The sequence below is a fragment of the Mus caroli genome, unplaced genomic scaffold (assembly GCF_978045245.1).
Source record: "Mus caroli unplaced genomic scaffold, Mus_caroli_1 scaffold_10, whole genome shotgun sequence".
Lineage (NCBI taxonomy): Eukaryota > Metazoa > Chordata > Mammalia > Rodentia > Muridae > Mus > Mus caroli.
The window spans coordinates 114,716,974-114,739,473 of NW_028227265.1; the positions used below are offsets into that span (position 1 = coordinate 114,716,974).

Sequence of the window (22,500 nt, forward strand, 5' to 3'; positions counted from 1 at the left end):
CAGGTTGCATTGTATGCAGCACATAATGTAGTATTTCCCAGCCAGCTAAAAATCCATACAGTCACTACAAAAGAGTCGCACAGGCATGATGCTGAGAAAGACCCTGTACACAGCGGATCTGGGCTTGGAGACTCTGTTTATTCACAGCTCCATAACTCGCAAGAAGAATCGGCTTGGTCCGTCTCCTGCTCACCTCTGGCTGGGAAATTGTGGATGTCGACTTGGCAGTGACGTCAGACAACCTCCAGGTGATTAGTACTGTATTCTCTCTCCCCCCAAGCCCCCCCCCCACTGAACCATATATTTAAGTTGTATAAACTCACAGTGTGCATGTCACTCTTCAGCGATGTGTTTTTTGTTTTTGTTTGTTTTGCATTATCAACTGTATTCTTTATGTTGTTGTTGTTTTTCCGTTTTTCGAGGCAGCGTTTGTCTGTGTAGCTCTGGCTGTCCTGGAACTCACTTTGTAGACCAGGCTGGCCTCGAAATCAGAAATCCGCCTGCCTCTGCCTCCCAGGTGCTGGGATTAAAGGCGTGCACCACCACCTCCAGGCCAGAGATGTGTTTTAAAAGAGAGGGAGCCTGCTCACTATCTGAGCCAAGTGCTAACTGAACCAAGGGCAGGAGGCCTCCCTGTGGAAGGGAACCTACTGGTCTTGGCCTTAAGAGGGCGCAGTTGTTGTGTCGTTCCTAGTTCCCTATCTTGCAGGAAGTGTTCCAAGACAAACAAACCTCACTCCTACTAGAAGGAAGCTGTCTCATGTTTATCCCATACCCCATCCATGCCTCAAGGCCACCAGAGAGCCCTGCTTCAGGGGTGCAGGAGCGAGGGGCAGGTAGGGCAGGGTGCACCCTCTGGTCATTCTAAACCTATCCTCTGTCCGTGCAAGACCATACAAGTAGAACCTGCAGTAAAAGACCCTTGAGGTCTGACACCCCCCATCTCTCCTGAGCTCCCATGGAGGTGGGAGGTCCCTTGGTTTTGAGGGTCCTGGGAAAATATTTCCACAGGTAGAGGGGTATTAGATCTGCAAGTAATGTGCCCACATTTGCATAGGGGACAGAGCACTATGAAAACCAGACTGGAGTCTTGAGAGTGAGAGGGCAGCTAAGTTTGACCTCAAGACTGGCCTGGGTTGTGAAGAAGCCCCAGGAGAGAGGTGGAGGTGGGGATTAGAGAGAGGACTGCAGTCATGGGATACTTAAGAGGAAGGTTTCTTATAAATAATAGCTAATGTCTGAAGGGTGGAAAGGGGAAGAAGACATTGATAGAACTGTTCCACGCAGCTAAAGCTGAGAACATGCCAGAAACCAGAGCTGGTCCATAATTGGCGGGTCCATTTTGGAACTTTGTGGAAAGCCATGAACTGAATGGGCCTGACAGTAAGAAGAATACTGTCTTAGTTAATTAGGGTCTTACTGCTGTGAACAGACACCATGACCAAGGCAACATTCATTTAATTGGGGCTGACTTACAGGTTCAGAGGTTCATCTAGTATCATCAAGGTGGGAACATGGCAGCATCCAGGCAGGAATGATTCAGGAGGAGCTGAGTGTTCTACATCCTCATCTGAAGGATGCTAGCAGAATACTAGCTTCCAGGCAGCTAGGATGAGGGTCTTAAAGCCCACACCCACAGTGACACACCTACTCCAACAGGGCCACACTTTATAATAGTGCCACTCCCTGGGATGAGCATATACAAAACATCACAAATACTCCATTTGATTTCTAAGTATTAATTAAAATATAGAATAGGCACGGCAAATTATCCAGAGACTACCACACCCAGGTATCCATCCCATAGTCAGCCACCAAACCCAGACACTATTGCATATGCCAGCAAGATTTTGCTGAAGGGACCCTGGTATAGCTGTCTCGTATGAGGCTATGCCAATGCCTGGCAAATACAGAAGTGGATGTGAAAGACTCCAAGAGGAGCCCCTCGCTCAGGCCTCGGGACAATAGCGGACCCCCCAAGAACTCACGAGAGACCAAACTTGATGCAAACCACATGAGGATTTATTCGGGGAAAAAAAAAAAAGAAAAAAAAAAAGAATTTCATAAATTCATTGTTTTTAATAGCTGAGTAGTACTCCATTTGTAAGTGTACCACATTTCCTGTATCCATTCCTCTGTTGAGGGGCATCTGGGTTCTTTCCAGCTTCTGGCTATTATAAACAAGGCTCCTATGAACACAGCGGAGCATGTGTTCTTATTACCAGTTGGAACTTCTTCTAGGTTATATGCCCAGGAGAGGTATTGCTGGATCTTCCAGTAGTATTATGTCCAATTTTTTGAGGAACTGCCAAGCTGATTTCCAGAGTGGTTGTACAAGCTTGCAATCCCACCAGCAATGGAGGAGTGTTCCTCTTTCTCCATATCCTCGCCAGCATCTGCTGTCACCTGAATTAATAGAGGAAAAAGTTGGGGAAAGACTCGAAGATATGGGCACTGGGAAAAGATTCCTAAACAGAACAGCAATGGCTTGTGCTGTAAGATCAAGAATTGACAAATGGGACCTCATAAAATTGCAAAGCTTCTGTAAGGCAAAAGACACTGTCAATAAGACAAAAAGGCCACCAACAGATTGGGAAAGGATTTTTACCAATCCTAAATCTGATAGGGGACTAATATCCAATATATACAGAGAGTTCAAGACGCTGGAGTCCAGAAATTCAAATAACCCCATTAAAAATGGGTAAGGAGCTAAACAAAGAATTCTCAACTGAGGAATACCAAAGGGCTGAGAAGCACCTGAAAACTGTTCAACATCCTTAATCATCAGGGAAATGCAAATCAAAACAATGTTGAGATTCCACCTCACACCAGTCAGAATGGCTAAGAGATTTCTAACTCTTATCCAGTAAAATACTGTAAGAAAGCATGCAAGACCCTCCACAATATTGCAGGGACAAATCTGGGGCATTTGAGCTATGGGAATGCCAAGGTTCCTGGAGGCTGAGTTTCCTTGAAACTGCTTCCAGCTTTCCAAACCTGTAATGCGAGTCACTACTGGAGTGGATGTAGCACCCCACCACCCACGTCAGTATGAAATCTAGACCCCTACCTGTGTATTTATGGGCAGGTAAATTAAGCCCTATGCCTCCATCTTAACATCTGTGGAAAAAGCACACTTCCTTCAGGCATTCCTTGTGCAAGATGCTGGGACAGCATGCTCAGCAGTCAGTGTACCTTCATGTGGCAACTGTGACAGTGACTAAATTGGCACCTCCTGGGATCCCTGGAGCCCCTGAACTTGTCCCCTTCACAGACTCAGTCTCAGAAGTTCCCCACAAGGTGGCAGACCAGGAAGCAGAATGCAGAAAGGGGCTGGGCTGGGTGTCACCTTCAAGGGCCTACTTCTAGGGATGTGCTTCAGGCAACCAGGCCCCACCTTTTAAAGGTTCCAAGCCCCCTGAAGTAAGGCCATCCTCTGGGGAGCTAGGGTGCAGAACATAACCCTCAGTTAAAGCGGAGCATCTCATTGATTCTTGCTCGTAAAGCTGCATTAGCTACTATTATTGCTGCTGTGGCAAAATACCCGAGGAAAACACCATAAGGAAAGGGAGGTTTATTTTAGCTTATGTCTGAGGGTGCACCCCATTGTGATGGGGAAAGACACAGCTGCAGGAGTGGGAGGCAGCTGGTCACCTCTGCAGAAGTCAGGAAGCAAAGAGAGACGAATATTGGAATGTTGGTGTAAGCATACTCTCTCCTCTCTATTCAGTCAGGGACCCCAGACCACTGAATGGCGCCACCTACATTTAGGGTGTCTCATTCCACCTTGATTAACACAAATCTAGAAACTCCAAAACAAAAAGGTTTTAGGACTATGTTTTAGCTAGGATGCGTGGTCACTTAAGAAAACAGTGGTTAGTAGTGTGAGCCAGTAATATGCAAGTGTTTTCCTAAGTGACCACACTTTGGGGGCTGGGTGTTATTGCAGATAATGCTGCTGATCTTGGCTAACACATCATTCTAGAACCTTTCCCAACACTCAGTCTCAGTACCAGTCACAGCTGGCCCCCAGTGATAATTAATTTGCCGTGCCTATTCTATATTTTAATTAATACTTAGAAATCAAATGGAGTATTTGTGATGTTTTGTATATGCTCATCCCAGGGAGTGGCACTATTAGAAGGTGTGGCCCTGTTGGAGTAGGTGTGTCACTGTGGGTGTGGGCTTTAAGACCCTCATCCTAGCTGCCTGGAAGCTAGTATTCTGCTAGCATCCTTCAGATGAGGATGTAGAACACTCAGCTCCTCCTGAATCATGCCTGCCTGGATGCTGCCATGTTCCCACCTTGATGATACTAGATGAACCTCTGAACCTGTAAGTCAGCCCCAATTAAATGAATGTTGCCTTGGTCATGGTGTCTGTTCACAGCAGTAAGACCCTAATTAACTAAGACAGTATTCTTTTTACTGTCAGGCCCATTCAGTTCATGGCTTTCCACACAGTTCCAAAATGGACCCGCCAATTATGGACCAGCTCTGGTTTCTGGCATGTTCTCAGCTTTAGCTGCGTGGAACAGTTCTATCATTCAATGTCTTCTTCCCCTTTCCACCCTTCAGACATGAGCTATTATTTATAAGAAACCTTCCTCTTAAGTATCTCTTGACCGCAGTCCTCTCTCTAATCCCCACCTCCACCTCTCTCCTGGGGCTTCTTCACAACCCAGGCCAGTCTTGAGGTCAAACTTAGCTGCCCTCTCACTCTCAAGACTCCAGTCTGGTTTTCATAGTGCTCTGTCCCCTATGCAAATGTGGGCACATTACTTGCAGATCTAATACCCCTCTACCTGTGGAAATATTTTCCCAGGACCCTCAAAACCAAGGGACCTCCCACCTCCATGGGAGCTCAGGAGAGATGGGGGGTGTCAGACCTCAAGGGTCTTTTACTGCAGGTTCTACTTGTATGGTCTTGCACGGACAGAGGATAGGTTTAGAATGACCAGAGGGTGCACCCTGCCCTACCTGCCCCTCGCTCCTGCACCCCTGAAGCAGGGCTCTCTGGTGGCCTTGAGGCATGGATGGGGTATGGGATAAACATGAGACAGCTTCCTTCTAGTAGGAGTGAGGTTTGTTTGTCTTGGAACACTTCCTGCAAGATAGGGAACTAGGAACGACACAACAACTGCGCCCTCTTAAGGCCAAGACCAGTAGGTTCCCTTCCACAGGGAGGCCTCCTGCCCTTGGTTCAGTTAGCACTTGGCTCAGATAGTGAGCAGGCTCCCTCTCTTTTAAAACACATCTCTGGCCTGGAGGTGGTGGTGCACGCCTTTAATCCCAGCACTTGGGAGGCAGAGGCAGGCAGATTTCTGATTTCGAGGTCAGTCTGGTCTACAAAGTGAGTTCCAGGACAGCCAGAGCTACACAGACAAACGCTGCCTCGAAAAATGGAAAAACAACAACAACATAAAGAATACAGTTGATAATGCAAAACAAACAAAAACAAAAACGACATCACTGAAGAGTGACATGCACACTGTGAGTTTATACAACTTAAATATATGGTTCAGTGGGAGGATGTGAGTGGGGGGGGGGGGGAGGGAATACAGTCCTAATCACCTGGAGGTTGTCTGATGTCACTGCCAAGTCGACATCCACACTTTCCCAGCCAGAGGTGAGCAGGAGAAGGACCAAGCCGATTCTTCTTGCGAGTTATGGAGCTGTGAATAAACAGAGTCTCCAAGCCCAGATCCGCTGTGTACAGGGTCTTTCTCAGCATCATGCCTGTGCGACTCTTTTGTAGTGACTGTATGGATTTTTAACTGGCTGGGAAATACTACATTATGTGCTGCATACAATGCAACCTGGTACCTTTTGTTTACCCAGCTTTCCGTTTGTACTGGGTTTTTTTCTTCTTCTCCTCCTGTGTGGGGGCAATTACAGACAGAGCATTTCCTCCACTCAGGGCTTCTGTTCCATGCCTGGCATTGTCCTATTGTGTTCTGGTCCTGGCTGTCTGTCCTGCTTTCCTCTCTCTGTGGGCACCTGTTTGGCTGCTGGGACTTAAGGTGTTTGACCTGGACCTGTTATGGTCCTGTGGGGTCTCACACTACCTTGGGAAGCCAAGCTGTGGCTCTGACAGTCTTAGTCTGGGGAGACTAAGACTTGCTTCATGCGCTTGCTTCTCTATTCCTGCTGATGTTAAGATCTGTGGGTTACCTTCTAGCGCTGGGTACTCTTGCCTAACTCCTCTTCTGCATCCCTTGCCTGTCAGCCAGTCGGGGGGGCTGCTTGTATGCCTCCAGCCAGTCTTCAAGGATGCTTCTGGAACTGGGATATTTATCAGACCAGGAAAGCCAGCACCATTAGACAGGCAGCTCTGTGCTGCCTTGGGGGACATATTCTTGGCTGTCTTCCCAAAATGTTCGTGGTGTGGTACTGTCTGTCAGTATTATCAAGCATGGGTGTTTCTAAATGTTTTTATCTTTGTGTGAGTGTGTGTGTGAGTGTGTGTGTGTGTGTGTGTGTGTACTTGGGTGCACACATCTAGTAGTGTGTGCATTCCTGCATATAAGCATGCATTTATTTGACTTGTATGTTATCATAAAATATTTTCTCTTAGCTAGGCATTGAGTGTATGTGTATAATCTCAGAGTCCAGGAGGCTGGGGCAGGTAGGTAAAAGTCCAGCCTGGGGTACAGAACAAGACCGAGTCTCAAGAAAACAGCACAAAACAATAAATATGAGATTTCTCCTAAACAGTATAGTTTTGTTTTAAAGGTATCTTCTCCACTTTCTTCCCTGTCCCCTCAAAGATCTTGACTAACATAAGACATCGAGGCAACACTTTCTTTGTAGAGGAAAGAGGTAAGATCCATTTTTTTTTTCTGCCCCTTCCCATGCCGTAGCCACAGGCAACAGATACCTTAGCTCCTGCCATAGGCAGGGAACATGGACTTGAGCTATGTTTGTAAGGGACAGGATCCGGGGTGACTCCCACTTAATGATGTAGGGTGATAAAGTACTTGGAAGAGATGGTGAATGTCTGTTGACCATGCACGCAAATCTGAGTTGTAACATGTTACTTTTAGCTGTGTTGATCTTGAGAAAACTACTCTCTGTGCTTCTGTGTCTCAAAGAAGTCATCTCTAGTTTCGAGGGCCAATATGGCAGATGCCATTCACCTGTGGCCAGAGTGCTCTGAATGTGAGACCAGATTTTAGTTTAATTTTAATTATTTAACATTTAAATTCAAAGAATCCACCACTAGAGTGGGTGGCTTCAAGCCACATACAACCTCCCCCCCAACCCAGTGTAATCCAATTTAGTGAAAATAAATAAATAAATAAATAAATAAATAAATAAATAAATAAAAGCTCCGCCTGCTCTTTCTTTGTTTCCTTTTGAAATACTGATGCCAAAGGCTGGGAGAGGCTGACCTTCTTAATGGGGACACTGGAGGGCAGCAATGGGTACTTTCAAAATGCTCAATAGAGGAGGTTTCCAAGTCCCCTGGCAGTGCTTTGCTTGTGGCTGATGGCCAGCAGCCTCAGGGGAATGCCTGAAAGCTGTGTTTGCTGAGCTCTGTCCTCTTTTTCCTGTGCTGGACAGCAGGGTGGGGAGGTCGTGGAAGTGGGGGGTTGGATGTTTTACAAACAAGTTCAAGTTCCCTTGTCTGTTGGTCCCCATAGCAGTTGGGCTGTCAGCTGCTCAAACCATTTTGTTCTGCAATCTCAATTGAAAACGATGTGAGGAAGAATAAACAACCATGAATGTGGAGTCAAGGAGACCTGAGGGTGAAGCCCAGCTTGGATGCCTGCCTGCTGTGAACCTTGGACAAATTGCATGGCAATTCTAGGACCCTGGTCTCCTCTTCTGACACACCATGACCTGGTGTAAGGAGCTGCATCTGTATGAAATCATCTCCATTTGGTTATTCACTGGGGAGTCAGGGTCAGGTGGATCCCTGGGGCTTGCTGGCTGGCCAGCCAAGCTCACTGGTTAGGTACACCACTGGGGGAATCCGCTCATAATATAAAGTGGGCGGTGCTTGAGGAATGAAATGTGAGTTGTCCTCCAGGCTCCACACACATGCGCACCACACACAAGCACACACATACACTGGTCATTTGGCCAGTGAGATACTTCACTCCCAAGTTTTGGATACTAACATATATTTCTTTTTTTTTTTTTTTTTTTCATCTTACAACTGATTTATTTTGCTTTCCCCATTCCTATCTGCATTTGTTACATACTTTGTAGGAGATAAAACTTTTCTGATAGTAACATTTTCTTTTTTTTTTTTTGATTTTTAATATTTTTATTACATATTTTCCTCAATTACATTTCCAATGCTATCCCAAAAGTCCCCCATAGCGCCCCCCACTTCCCTACCCACCCATTCCCATTCTTTTGGCCCTGGCATTCCCCTATATTGGGGCATATAAAGTTTGCAAGTCCAATGGGCCTCTCTTTCCAGTGATGGCCGACTAGGCCATCTTTCGATACATATATGCAGCTAGAGACAAGAGCTCCGGGGTTCTGGTTAGTACATCATGTTGTTCCAACAATAGGGTTGCAGATCCCTTTAGCTCCTTGGGTACTTTCTCTAGCTTCTCCATTGGGAGCCCTGTGATACATCCAATAGCTGACTGTGAACATCCACTCCTGTGTTTGCTAGGCCCCGGCATCGTCTCACAAGAGACAGCTATATTTGGGTCCTTTCAGCAAAATCTTGCTAGTGTATGCAATGGTGTCAGCGTTTAGAAGCTGATTATGGGACGGATCCCTGGATACAGCAGTCTCTAAATGGTCCATCCTTTCATCACAGCTACGAACTTTGTCTCTGTAACTCCTTCCCTGGTTTTGTTCCCAATTCTAAGAAGGTGCACAGTGTCCACACTTTGGTCTTCATTCTTCTTGAGTTTCATGCGTTTAGCAAATTGTATCTTATATCTTGGGTATCCTAAGTTTTGGGCTAATATCCACTTATCAATGAATACATATTGTGTGAGTTCTTTTGTGATTGTGTTACTTCACTCAAGATGATGCCCTCCAGGTCCATCCATTTGGCTAGGAATTTCATAAATTCATTCTTTTTAATAGCTGAGTAGTACTCCATTGTGTAAATGTACCATAATTTCTGTATCCATTCCTCTGTTGAGGGACATCTGGGTTCTTTCCAGCTTCTGGCTATTATAAATAGGGCTGCTATGAACATAGTGGAGCATGTGTCCTTTTTACCGGTTGGGACATCTTCTGGATATATGCCCAGGAGAGGTATTGCTGGATCCTCCGGTAGTACTATGTCCAATTTTCTGAGGAACCACCAGACTGATTTCCAGAGTGGTTGTACAAGCTTGCAATCCCACCAACAATGGAGGAGTGTTCCTCTTTCTCCACATCCTCGCCAGCATCTGCTGTCACCTGAATTTTTGATCTTAGCCATTCTGACTGGTGTGAGGTGGAATCTCAGGGTTGTTTTGATTTGCATTTCCCTGATGATTAAGGATGTTGAACCTTTTTTCAGGTGCTTCTCTGCCATTCGGTATTCCTCAGGTGAGAATTCTTTGTTCAGTTCTGAGCCCCATTTTTTAATGGGGTTATTTGACTTTCTGGAGTCCACCTTCTTGAGTTCTTTATATATATTGGATATTAGTCCCTTATCTGATTTAGGATAGGTGAAGATCCTTTCCCAATCTGTTGGTGGTTTTTTTGTCTTATTGATGGTGTCTTTAGCCTTGCAGAAGCTTTGTAGTTTCATGAGGTCCCACTTGTCAATTCTCGATCTTACAGCACAAGCCATTACTGTTCTATTCAGGAATTTTTCCCCTGTGCCCATATCTTCAAGGCTTTTCCCCACTTTCTCCTCTATAAGTTTCAGTGTCTCTGGTTTTATGTGAAGTTCCTTGATCCACTTAGACTTGACCTTAGTACAAGGAGATAGGAATGGATCGATTCGCATTCTTCTACATGTTAACAACCAGTTGTGCCAGCACCATTTGTTGAAAATGCTGTCTTTCTTCCACTGGATGTTTTTAACTCCCTTGTCGAAGATCAAGTGACCATAGGTGTGTGGGTTGAACTAATATCCACTAAATGGGACTCCCAATTGAGAATACTGGAGCCACACTGTCCAATTTATGACTACCAATACTGGACAATCCATTAGAATCAATACTGTCCAACTCAGCCAGAATAGACTGAATTCTATCATGAAGAAGAGAAAGGACAAAGCAGCATGGGAGGGAGGGAGAGGCTCTCCTCACCCCATCCTCCTCCTCAGATCCCACAGCAGACAGCGAGTGGTCTCAGGGATGCATCATTAGGGGTGTTATTACATCAGCATGTGTGACACAGGATCCCCACAAGGTCACACACAGCCTGCCTGCTCCACTTCTGTCCCTGACAGGGACTGATCTTCCTCTTTTATGGGAGGATATATGCCTATTGGACCCCAGCATCCACTTCCCTCCAAAGCATCTTGCTGGGCCCAGGAGTGATGCTTAATCTTCCTCTCCAGGAAGATGTCCTGTCCTGTGTATTCATAAACTCTGAGTGCTTTGGGATTCTCAGCAGCTGCTTATTTCAAAGCAACATTCTACACAGCTTAGCAGGCAGTGAGGGGGCAGGGGGCTGAGACTGAAAGCAGGCAGACCAGCAGGGTTCAGGGAAAGTGTTTCCTGATTTATAGAGTTGTGTCTTGGATGTTGGAGGAGGGATAGAGGGGGCCTTACTCAGGCAACTAAGCTATGATCCTCACCATGTGTGTAGCGTGATACCCATGTCTCTTGAAGTGTCTGCAAAACTTCAGATCCCAAGGTCTCACCTCTATGGGGCTGCACATCCTGCAGAGAGCAGCATGCCTGGTACTTTCTGAGATGGGATTTTGCTCTGATGTTCAGGCTGAACTCAAAATCCTGGCCCCAAGAGAGGCTCCAGACTGAGACGACAAGTGACAGAATGCACTGCTCTTTGCTTAGGGATCTAAACCCTCAGCAAGCTTTCACATAAAGATTTCGGAAACTCTGATCTGAGGGCCTGAGGAGAGTTGATCACTAATGCCAATGGCCGGGCTGCTCTGGAGAACCACAGGAGACCCTGCGATCCACTTTTGGCCATGTACACAGGGGTGCCTTATACCACCTCTCTACTGACTTAGGACCTGAGATTTGCACAGGTTGGAGACCCCAGCTTGTGTTGGTTGAATTTTCTTTTTTTTTTCTCTTCTCTTCTTCTCTTCTCTTCTCTTCTCTTCTCTTCTCTTCTCTTCTCTTCTCTTCTCTTCTCTTCTCTTCTCCCCTCTCTTCTCTCCTCTCCTCTCCTCTCCTCTCCTCTCCTCTCCTCTCCTCTCCTCTCCTCTCCTCTCCTCTCCCCTCCCCTCCCCTCCCCTCCCCTCCCCTCCCCTCCCCTCCCCTTCCCTCCCCTCCCCTTCCCTTTCCTTCCCTTCCCTTCCCTTCCCTTCCCTTCCCATCTTTCTCTCTCTCTCTCTCTCTCTCTCTCTCTCTCTCTCTCTCTCTCTCTCTCTCTCTTTCTTTCTTTCTCTTTCTTTCTTTCTTTCTTTCTTTCTTTCTTTCTTTCTTTCATCAGAAAGAAAGTGTGGGAGGGCCCAACTCACCGTGGGTGGGGCAATCACCGGGCAGGTGGTGTATCAGAAAGGTAGCTAAGCAAGCCATGGGGAGCAAGCCAAGAAATAGTGTTCTTCCATGGTTGATGCTTCAGTTCCTGCCTCCAAGTTCCTGCCTTTAGTCCCTGACCTGGTTTTCTTTCATGATGATCTTTCATGTAAGCTGTAAAATGAAATACCTACCCCCACCCCTGTTGACTTGGGTCATGGTGTTTACCAGAGGAATAAAAGCATACTAACAACACAGTTTAAACCTGTCACTTCCTTATAAAGGCTATGACCGCCACCCCCACCCCCCAGGTGCCTTCTGGTCACTCCCTGCCATGGAATTTGTTCACAGCTAAAACTATTTTGTTTAGTGATGGGTCTGAATTTCTCCTCTGTCTTGCTACTATAACCTTAATGGTCCTGTTTGTCAGCATGATGCCAGCACTCAGCATTGGTGTCAATGGGCACTGTCTGATGAAGGTGATATTATGGTTCATACCCAGAATAAACAACTCCAGAGGAGGCTCTGGGGGCCGAGCCAGGGCAGGCTGGGCTGTGGCCGTTCCACTCTGAGTCCTGGTGGTGCAGCCAGAAGGAACCAGTTTAGCATTGACCTCCCACTGCACAGGTGAGAAATGTGTTCCTGGGGATACCTCTGTCCGATTCCCTAGATAGAGTGATGGACCCGACACCCCACGCCTACACTCTCCCCTCCTCTCATCTGTTCAGTGACACAATTCTTTTTCCCCCATCAGGATTTTGGGACCGAATCCCCCAGTGGACGTGTGCCCCAACTTTGGGACCAGAATCCCTCCTCTCCCCCTCTCTCCGTGACTAGCTGGCTGCCAGGAGACAGTGTTAAGCTATCAGCTACAGAAAACTTCCTGAAGTTTGAGTTGCACCTCCTTCTGAAGGAGCCTGTGGCAGTGATGGAGCAGTGAAGAAGTGTGAAGGCCTGCCTTAAACTCAGGCTCAGATCTATGAGGCTGGCTAGGCTCTTGCTTGATGCTCTGCTGAGTCACAGCTAAGCCTCTGCCTCTCCCCACCCCTGGTAGCTGCTAATTGCTTCTCCGGGGTGTGGCTCCCAAACATCCTCCCCTTACTCACTTGCAAACTCCCACCATTCCCATCTAGCTGCTGCAAGGACAACACAGGCTGACATTGAGAGCTGAGAGAAGGCTGGGGCACATAAGGAAAACTGTTTTTAACTGTGTCTTGTCGGACCCAAAGAGAGATAAAACAGAGCTCAGGGGGCCTCCGAGTCTTGGAATCAAGTAATGTCTGGATCCAAGTTTGTCTTAGAAGTGAAGACTTCTGGGAAGGTCTTAGAGCAGTGGTTCCCAACCTGTGGGTCGCACCCCCTATGTCCTTCTCCCCCAACCCCACTGCCATCATATATCAGGCAACAAGGAGTTGCCTAAGACCATCCTGCATATCAGATATTTACATTTTGACTCGAAACAGTGGGACAATTACAATTAGGTAGTAGCAACAAAAATAATTTTAATGTTGGCAGGGAAGGGTCGCCACCAGGTGAAGAACTGTATTAAAGAGTCCTAGCATTAGGAAGGTTGAGGAGCACTGGCCTAGGCTAAGTGGAGAAAGCAGAGCCTGGGGGTGTGCTGCCTCCTCAGGAGAACCCTTCCCAACTCCCTGAGATGGACAGAAGGGAGATAGATCTGAGGGCAGCTCTGCTCCTCTCTGCCCAGAAACCATCCCACAGAGACTGTTGAAAAGGTAAGTCTGTGTGAATTCCTGTCTCACTTCTTTCTACATGTGTATTTTTCCCATTTATTCTCCCACTCTCACTCTCTATCGGGCATGTGCGAGTATGTGTGCGTGACCATGCGCATACAAACACATGCTAAAGCACATGGAGGTCAGAGGACAATTTGCAGCAGTCAGTTCTCTCTCTCTCTCTCAGCCATGTGAGTTCCAAGAATCAAACTCAGGTCATCAAACTCAGCAGCAGAGCGCCTTGACCAACTGAGCCATCCTGCTGGCCCCCTGAAGTTTCTAGTTTAATACGAGTCTCCAGATGAAGTCTGCTCCTACAGTTCAGTGCAGTCCTAGAGCAAGAATAGCTTGGGGAGGCGGAGAGGCTAGACTTAGAGCAGATGTCAAGATCAGCTCCTTGCCACAGCAGCAGGATGTGAAGCTTCCAATGAAACCTTCCAATGTCCAGCTTTTACAAAAGTATTTGTAGCATTCTGTGTAGGAGAGAATAAATGTAACAACAGCAACAAAGGGTAGAGAGGTAGACCCAATGCTGCATTGACAGACAGACACAAATGAGCAGGAGGTTCCAGAAAAATGTAGGTGATTTGTTTGGGCAGGAACTTGTACAAGATGAGAACAGTCTTGATAGGAAGTCATGAAATTATGGATTCTGTCCTTGAGTCCTAGACCAAAGAGTTTAAATTTCTTTCTCTGAAGATGACAGTACATTTGCAGGCACTCTGAAACCCAATGTATCATTTGGATGATGATGTCACAACCTCACCTTTGGACAAGGTTCCTTGCTTGGGCGCCACTTGATCTGTCCAGCAGGTCCAGTTATTCGAGGGTCTCAAGGGGACCTTCTCCTAAGAACCAAATGGGGGGAGGGAGAGACAGACACCAAGTGCAAGAACGACACGGAAGCAGTCTGAGTAGCATCAAGGTGTCTCTGTATTCAGCAAGGCTCAAGGCTTAAATGCACAAGCAAAAGGGGAAATACTTCTCAGCAGGAGGACTGGGGCAGCGGAAATGCACAAGCAAAGGAGGAAGTACTTCTCAGCAGGAGGGATGGGGCAGTGGAAATGCACAAGCAAAAGAGGAAGTAATTCTCAGCAGGAGGGATGGGACAGAGGAAATTTTTCTTTTGGCAACTACACAGGGAAGCAGGAACTTGGTGGTATCAGGGTGGTATCATCTTGTGGTCAGGACATCTGGCGCTGATTTAGGGCTCGAACATTCTGTGGTTGTTCTTAGAACAGTGCGTTGGTGGCCTGCTTTTGACCCCCTTTTCTTCTTGGGGGGCAAGGCCCAAGTCGGAGATCAAGACAATAGAGATCAAGACAATCGGAGATCAAGACATAGTTCCCAACAGATCCTGCCTATCCATGAGCATGGGAGATCTTTCCATCTTCTGAGATCTTCTTTAATTTTTTCTTCAGAGACTTGTTCTTATCATACAGAGACAGTTCTTATCATACAGATCTTTCACTTACTTAGATAGAGTCACGCCAAGGTATTTTATATTATTTGTGACTATTGAGAAGGGTGTTGTTTCCCTAATTTCTTTCTCAGCCTGTTTATCCTTTGTGTAGAGAAAGGCCATTGACTTGTCTAATTTTATATCCAGCTACTTCACTGAAGCTGTTTATCAAGTTTAGGAGTTCTCTGGTGGAATTTTTGGGGTCACTTATATATACTATCATATCATCTGCAGATAGTGATATTTTGACCTCTTCCTTTTCAATTTGTATAAGTGGATATTATCCCAGAAAGTCAGAATACCCAAAATACAATTTGCAAAACACATGAAGCTCAAGAAGAAGGAAGACCAAAGTGTAGATACTTCGATCCTTCTTAGCTGGGGGAACAAATTACCCATGGAAGGAGTTACAGAGACAAAGTTCAGAGCAGAGACTGAAGGAAGCACCATTCAGAGACTGGCCCGCGTAGGGATCCACCTCATGAACAACCACCAAACCAAGACACTATTGCAGTTGCCAAGATTTTGCTGACAGGAGCCTAATATAGGTGTCTCCTGGGAGGCTCTGCCAGTGACTGACAAATACAGAAGTGGATGCTCACAGTCACTCATTGGATGGAACACAGGGCCACCAATGAAGGAGCTAGAGAAAGTACCCAAGGAGCTAAAGGGGTCTGTAGCTCTACAGGAGGAACAACATAAACTAACCAGCACCCCCAGAGCTCCTTGGGACTAAACCACCAATCAAAGAAAACACATGGTGGGACTTGTGTCTCTAGCTGCATATGTAGCAGAGGATGGCCTAGTCATTCATCAATGGGAGGACAGTCCCTTGGTCTTGGGAAGATTCTATGACCCAGTATAGGTATAGTATAGCCAGAGCCAGGAAGTGGCAGTGAATGGGTTGGGGAGCAGGGGGAGGGGATGATAAGGAATTTCCAGGGAGGAAACTAGGAAAGGGGAAAGCATTTGAAATGTAAATAAATAAAATATCTAATAAAAAAATGGAGTGCTTCTTCTCATCGGAATCCTCCATGGTGAACAACACAGCAGGTCTTCCTCTAAAGAGCCAAGTCTAAGCTCCCACAGAAGGCCTCTCTGTGCTCCCAGCCACAGTTTCCACCAAGCCATGCTGCCTGCCAGGCAAGCCAAAGACTCACTTCCCAGAGGGAGACCCAGCTGGAGCTCACCTCCTCCCCCTTTTCCCTTCAGCCCTGGGCTAGATCCAGCCCTCAGGCCCCCACTCCAGTCTCAGCTCTTCTGAGGCATCCAGTGGCATCTGGAATGTCCAAGAGCCTGAGAACCTGTTGTCCTCAACTCTCTGCAGGCCAGGAACTCAGAGCCATCTCTGGCAGGTCTGCAGGAAGCTCAGGCTGTGCTCCCCGACCCTTGGAGAAGGGTCCTAGTGCTTTCCACAACCTGACGCTCTCCTGGCATCAGCATGGGTTACACACAGTCAAAACTGCTTGCTTGCATCCCACCTCACCCAGTGGCCCAAGCCCTGAGCCAGATGTAGGCCACCCTTTAACCCACAAACTAACATAGACCCTTTGGGTTCTCAGATACTGAACCATCAACTAAAGATAATACAGGTTCTAGCTCTAAGTCTACATGCACATAGGTAGCAGATGTGCAGCTTGGTCTTTATGTGCCCCCCCCCCCCCCAAAAAAAAAAAAAACCTGGAGCAGGGGCTATTTCAAAGGTTGTCGCCTGAATGCGGGATATGCTGTTCTAGCTGGACGGCCCTGACTGGACTCAGTGGGAGTGGAAACCCCTAGCCTCACAGAGATTTCATGTTCCAGTGTTGGAGATGACCAGGCAGCCCCCACCCACTCAAGAGGACTAGAGGAGGGTAAGAAGGGACAAGGATTGTGGGAGAGACTGACTGGGAGGGAGCAGTGAGCCGGATGGGAAGTAAACAAGTAAAAAATAAAAAATAAATAAAAAAATATTTTTCTAGTAAACATCACATGGCACAACTGAGACTCCAATAAAACAATAATTTTTGACTTCAGTCTTCTATCAGAGAAAATATTTTATTTATACATAAAATTATATATTTACATATATATATATAAAATAAACCTTTTCCTCACAGCCTTTGTCTGAATATGTCAGTGTGTGTTGGAGTGTTCAGCTCCAGCGGCATCTAGAAGAAAAGCAAGAATTATCAATAGTATCATCAGGCACATCATTGGTGGCATTGTCAGGAGCAACAGCAGCAGCATCAGTGTCATTATCATCAGGATCACTGTAATGAGAAACAGTGAGAAGGTGGAGGCTTGTTTTGTTAATTTTATTCTCAGCTGTTGCTTCCTTTGGAATGTTTGTTTCCAGGCTGATACTATCCTCACAAGTCAGAGTTCAGAAGAGCAGAGATAAATAGGCCCTAATGTTTAACAGGAAGATTTCTCTGCTTAGCCATTCAAAAAACACAAGGTTTTCAATCAGATTGAAAAAAATTTTCCTCATTCCAGGATGGCAGACAACCAAGATCCATGGGCAGTTGTGTTGGTCTAAACTGGTTTTGTTACACTATGTGAAGTATTTTCATTAAGTTGGGAAAAGGAAACAATTTTTTCTGGTTCTAGGTAATGCTTAAATAGCATGAAATGTATTAATCATGACTATTAGTACCAAAGAAATCTACTTTTCTATCTAAAATAAAAGTTCATCTATTTTAAGCAACTACTGTGGTCTACCTTACCTGGTTTATCGTTTCTGTTGGAGGGAGGTCCTTGGCCATTTTCTTCATACCACACTTGCTGAATTCTATTTCTCATCCACATCATCATTGATAACAAGAATGTACGAAACCGCATCAAGGGCATTACGGGCAGCAGTGGCATATCTGGTGCCCAAAGAAAACTAGGACGCTGGAGAGTGGACAAGCTATGGCCAGTATGATCAGCTGACTCTAATGCATCATAAAAAACCTCAGCATCCTGAGCAGGGGCTATATCTTCAGGAACAGGAATGGGTTCCGCACCTGAAGAAAGAATAGCATACTTGTCTTATGCTGGAAGCAGTGTCAGAACATTCAGGTCATTTCTTTCAATGGAATCTAGGGAACAACAAGTGCAGGTACCAGGAGTAGGCTCTGGGTCACAATGGGGTGTGTCCCATGCATGCTCCATGTACAAATCTGAATCAGTTATGAAATCCAACCCAATGTCACTACCTGTTTCTGAGTCATATTTTTCATCAGATTCAGAACAGTCAGCAGGACTTGGGGAAGGATTCTTCAAAACATCATCAGGATCCCCACTTTCAGGAGTACTCTGCGAAGTAGTTGGCTCCACTTCAGCAGGAGCCCCATTGACAGCAGCACAGGTGGAAGAATTTGGCTCAGCCTCAGCAGGAGCCCTGCTGTCAGCAGCACAGGTGGAATGAGTTGGGTCAATGGCTGCAGGGTCCCCACTTTCAGGAGTACTCTGCAAAGTAGTTGGCTCCACTTCAGCAGGAGCCCCATTGACAGCAGCACAGGTGGAAGAATTTGGCTCAGCCTCAGCAGGAGCCCTGCTGTCAGCAGCACAGGTGGAATGAGTTGGGTCAATGGCTGCAGGGTCCCCACTTTCAGGAGTACTCTGCAAAGTAGTTGGCTCCACTTCAGCAGGAGCCCCATTGAGAGCAGCACAGGTGGAAGAATTTGGCTCAGCCTCAGCAGGAGCCCTGCTGTCAGCAGCACAGGTGGAATGAGTTGGGTCAATGGCTGCAGGGTCCCCACTTTCAGGAGTACTCTGCAAAGTAGTTGGCTCCACTTCAGCAGGAGCCCCATTGACAGCAGCACAGGTGGAAGAATTTGGCTCAGCCTCAGCAGGAGCCCTGCTGTCAGCAGCACAGATGGAATGAGTTGGGTCAATGGCTGCAGGGTCCCCACTTTCAGGAGTACTCTGCAAAGTAGTTGGCTCCACTTCAGCAGGAGCCCCATTGACAGCAGCACAGGTGGAAGAATTTGGCTCAGCCTCAGCAGGAGCCCTGCTGTCAGCAGCACAGGTGGAATGAGTTGGGTCAATGGCTGCAGGGTCCCCACTTTCAGGAGTACTCTGCAAAGTAGTTGGCTCCACTTCAGCAGGAGCCCCATTGACAGCAGCACAGGTGGAAGAATTTGGCTCAGCCTCAGCAGGAGCCCTGCTGTCAGCAGCACAGGTGGAATGAGTTGGGTCAATGGCTGCAGGGTCCCCACTTTCAGGAGTACTCTGCGAAGTAGTTGGCTCCACTTCAGCAGGAGCCCCATTGACAGCAGCACAGGTGGAAGAATTTGGCTCAGCCTCAGCAGGAGCCCTGCTGTCAGCAGCACAGGTGGAATGAGTTGGGTCAATGGCTGCAGGGTCCCCACTTTCAGGAGTACTCTGCAAAGTAGTTGGCTCCACTTCAGCAGGAGCCCCATTGAGAGCAGCACAGGTGGAAGAATTTGGCTCAGCCTCAGCAGGAGCCCTGCTGTCAGCAGCACAGGTGGAATGAGTTGGGTCAATGGCTGCAGGGTCCCCACTTTCAGGAGTACTCTGCAAAGTAGTTGGCTCCACTTCAGCAGGAGCCCCATTGACAGCAGCACAGGTGGAAGAATTTGGCTCAGCCTCAGCAGGAGCCCTGCTGTCAGCAGCACAGATGGAATGAGTTGGGTCAATGGCTGCAGGGTCCCCACTTTCAGGAGTACTCTGCAAAGTAGTTGGCTCCACTTCAGCAGGAGCCCCATTGACAGCAGCACAGGTGGAAGAATTTGGCTCAGCCTCAGCAGGAGCCCTGCTGTCAGCAGCACAGGTGGATTGAGTTGGGTCAATGACTGCTGCAACCTCAGGCACAGGAATTCTATGCTTCCGAGGAATTTGAAGGAAGATAGGTGGTTTCTTTCCTCGCACCTATAAGGAAAATTGGCAATGTTACTTTTGATTTAAAGTTTCACTGATTTTATTCATTTTATCACCTGTCTGCTAATGTCAGAATCTCAATTTATAGTCCCCAAAATGTTTCTGTATTCAGACCAACTTCATCACTAAGGACACTCTCTGATATTCAGCAACCTCTGCTTCCTTTCTGCATGATGACTCAAAGGCCCAGAGTATCTAGAAATCTTAAATGGGGACCTGCTTAGGGTTATGCTTTCCTTTCTTCTGCTCTTTGCTACCTCACATCATCATTATCTGCAAATTGGAAAGATATAAAAAGAAAGGACAAAATGTGTCCTCTCCTGTCTTTATGACCTGAATTTTGAATTCCAGCCAGATGAAGTGAATAGGGCAGTGAGGTGCTTTGAGAACAAAATGAACCTCTCTCTTCTGCACTACACTAACCTTCCCCAGTGAATGATCTTCCACAGTTGTCCATTAGATACCTGGGATATCAGAACAGTAAAACTGAATTGTGAAATGCATGAATAAAGTATGTCACTACCTACAGCAGAGGGGAATTGCTGAGTTCCACGTATGGATTCTATATATGCCTTCCAAAATCTCACCTACTAACTCTATGTTCAAGTAACTTTTATGCACTAGGTGTAATTGTAATCTTTGATGCTTACTACCTCCATCCGAGTGATAACCTAGGCCTAGTCCTGGAAGCTTCTAGCCTGTGTGAAACTTAGCATAGGCCTAGAATATTTTCTGCCTCTCATACCTACTGCTGAATAAGCATACCGTTATTTCTGGTTCTTTTTCATCTCTGGCTGACTGGTTCAACTCAGGTGTTCTAGCTCAAAGCTGCTCCCCATGTTAACTGATTCAGTCTGGATTCTCTCTTGGCCTCTGATGTTTTTTGTTCTGCTTGACCTCAAACTAACTCGCAATTTTTTTCTAATCTTCTGACTCCTTCATATTCTCAGTTCATTCTGCCTTCACCTGTGTCTCTCTGGTTCTCTCTTCAATATATTTCTCTAAAACTCTCTGGGTAAAAATGCCTCCTCTCTCTGTTTCTCTCTGCACTACCTCTCAAGTAGCTTCCCTTTCCTCTTTCTTCTTGAGAGAGTTGAACATATCCTATTTAATCAAATCTTTCTCTGATTCATCAACTTCTCTGCCATGCAACTAGACATCACTTTCAAACAAGGTGCTTCCTTCTACAACCTAACGTTACCTTGATTGTTTAGGATTAAGGGTGTTTACTAAGGAAGTGTCTGTATTCTAGCTAGAGGGATTAAACTTTGGTGCAAAGGCTGATCACACAATAACTTGACAAGAGTTTATTGAGTAAACAACACAATCAATCACAAGCACAGCATGATCAAATATCCTGCATCACCATGACTGTTGTTACACAGAGAGGATGAATATAATGACCTGATCCAGCACCTCTGTGGTGGCTTGAATGTCAGAGGCTCATAGCCTCATATACTGCTTGCTCTCCAGATGGCTGACCTATTTTGGAAAGGATTAGGAGTTGTGCCCTTTTTGTAGGATATGTGTCACTGGGATGGGCTTTAAGATTACAGTACAGCTGGGCGTGGTGGCCCACGCCTTTAATCCCAGCACTCGGGAGGCAGAGGCAGGTGGATTTCTGAGTTCGAGGCCAGCCTGGTCTACAAAGTGAGTTCCAGGACAGCCAGGGCTACACAGAGAAACCCTGTCTCGAAAAACCAAAAAAAAAAAAAAAAAAAAAAAAGATTACAGTACACAGGTGCCATTTCCACAAAGTTCTCTCTTTCCTGTGTGGGTCAAGGTGTGATCATTCTGCTGGTGCTTCAGTACCATGCCTGCTGCCTGAACCATGATGGTGATGTGTGCATCCAAATGGAACCATGAGCCCAACTTCAAGCGCACCCTTTCTTCTGGAAGTTGTCTTTCTCATGGTCCTTTTTTACAGCCATGGAAAGTAACTAACATAACCATCATCTAGGTACAGTAGGAGTGACTTCAAACGTCTGAGGGATTCATTCCAAGCTGTGCAGGGGTTTTGCCCAGTGGATTTGGTCACAAAACAAGTGATCAAATTCCATAATGCTAGCTTAGATAGGCTATCCAGAGCACTCACTGATTCAGCCAGATACATTTAGGAAATGTGAGTGTTGAGAGTGGATTTGATGCGTCATGGCAAATAAGGTATCCATACATTTGTTGCTCTTTACACCTCCATGAAATTCATAGCTTATCAACCTACTTTTGCCCTTCAGTACCAGGTTTCATGATACTTACATGAAAAAGTCACATACTCTGCATCATCAAACAATATAACACAGAGAAGATTCAACAAAATAAGTTAAGAAGCACTGTTGATCAAAGGAAAAGGATGAGCAAGCATGCAATCTATGTGTCTTCAAACTGTTCAAAGGTTAGAATTTAGTTCACTGGATTCACCAAGAATCATCATGGACTTTGAATACAGCAAAGCATGTGGAATTTTCAGGCATAGGCACGGTTTCATACACCATGAGCTACTGGACTCATTAGCCCCTTCCTCATTGTGTAAATATGCTTGAGCCAGTTATTAAAGAAGAATGAAAGGACCATATGATTCAAAATTAAATTTCCAGGACATCTGCCATTTCCATGAAGATAACACTGAAGATAAATGAGAGGACCCTGAAGAGATTTCCCTGAATTGTTAGTCACACAACAGGTGTATATTAACAGCATTTATTTACCAGAATACTTAAATTCATGATTCAAAATAATTTTTATCTTAGGGGTTTGTATACATGTGTTTTATTACTCTGCCTGTGTTATGCTTGCCTGTGTATTTCTCCCCTCCCTCTCTCTCTCTCTCTGTCTCTCTGTTTCTCTCTCTCTTGTGTGTTTCTGTA

The 22,500-nt window shown here is 46.2% G+C and overlaps 1 protein-coding gene across 1 annotated transcript in view; it reads right to left on the reverse strand.

The window, feature by feature from the left end:
- Positions 1-16,859: 16,859 nt before the first annotated feature.
- LOC147002517 (uncharacterized) overlaps positions 16,860-22,500 on the reverse strand; it is a 30,638-nt gene continuing 24,997 nt past the window's right edge. Inside the window, 4 exon segments of the mRNA XM_085844149.1 lie at positions 16,860-16,917; positions 17,476-17,757; positions 17,950-18,069; positions 19,324-19,627. Coding sequence (XP_085700275.1) covers positions 16,883-16,917; positions 17,476-17,757; positions 17,950-18,069; positions 19,324-19,627 — 741 coding nt within the window. The 3' untranslated portion in view covers positions 16,860-16,882.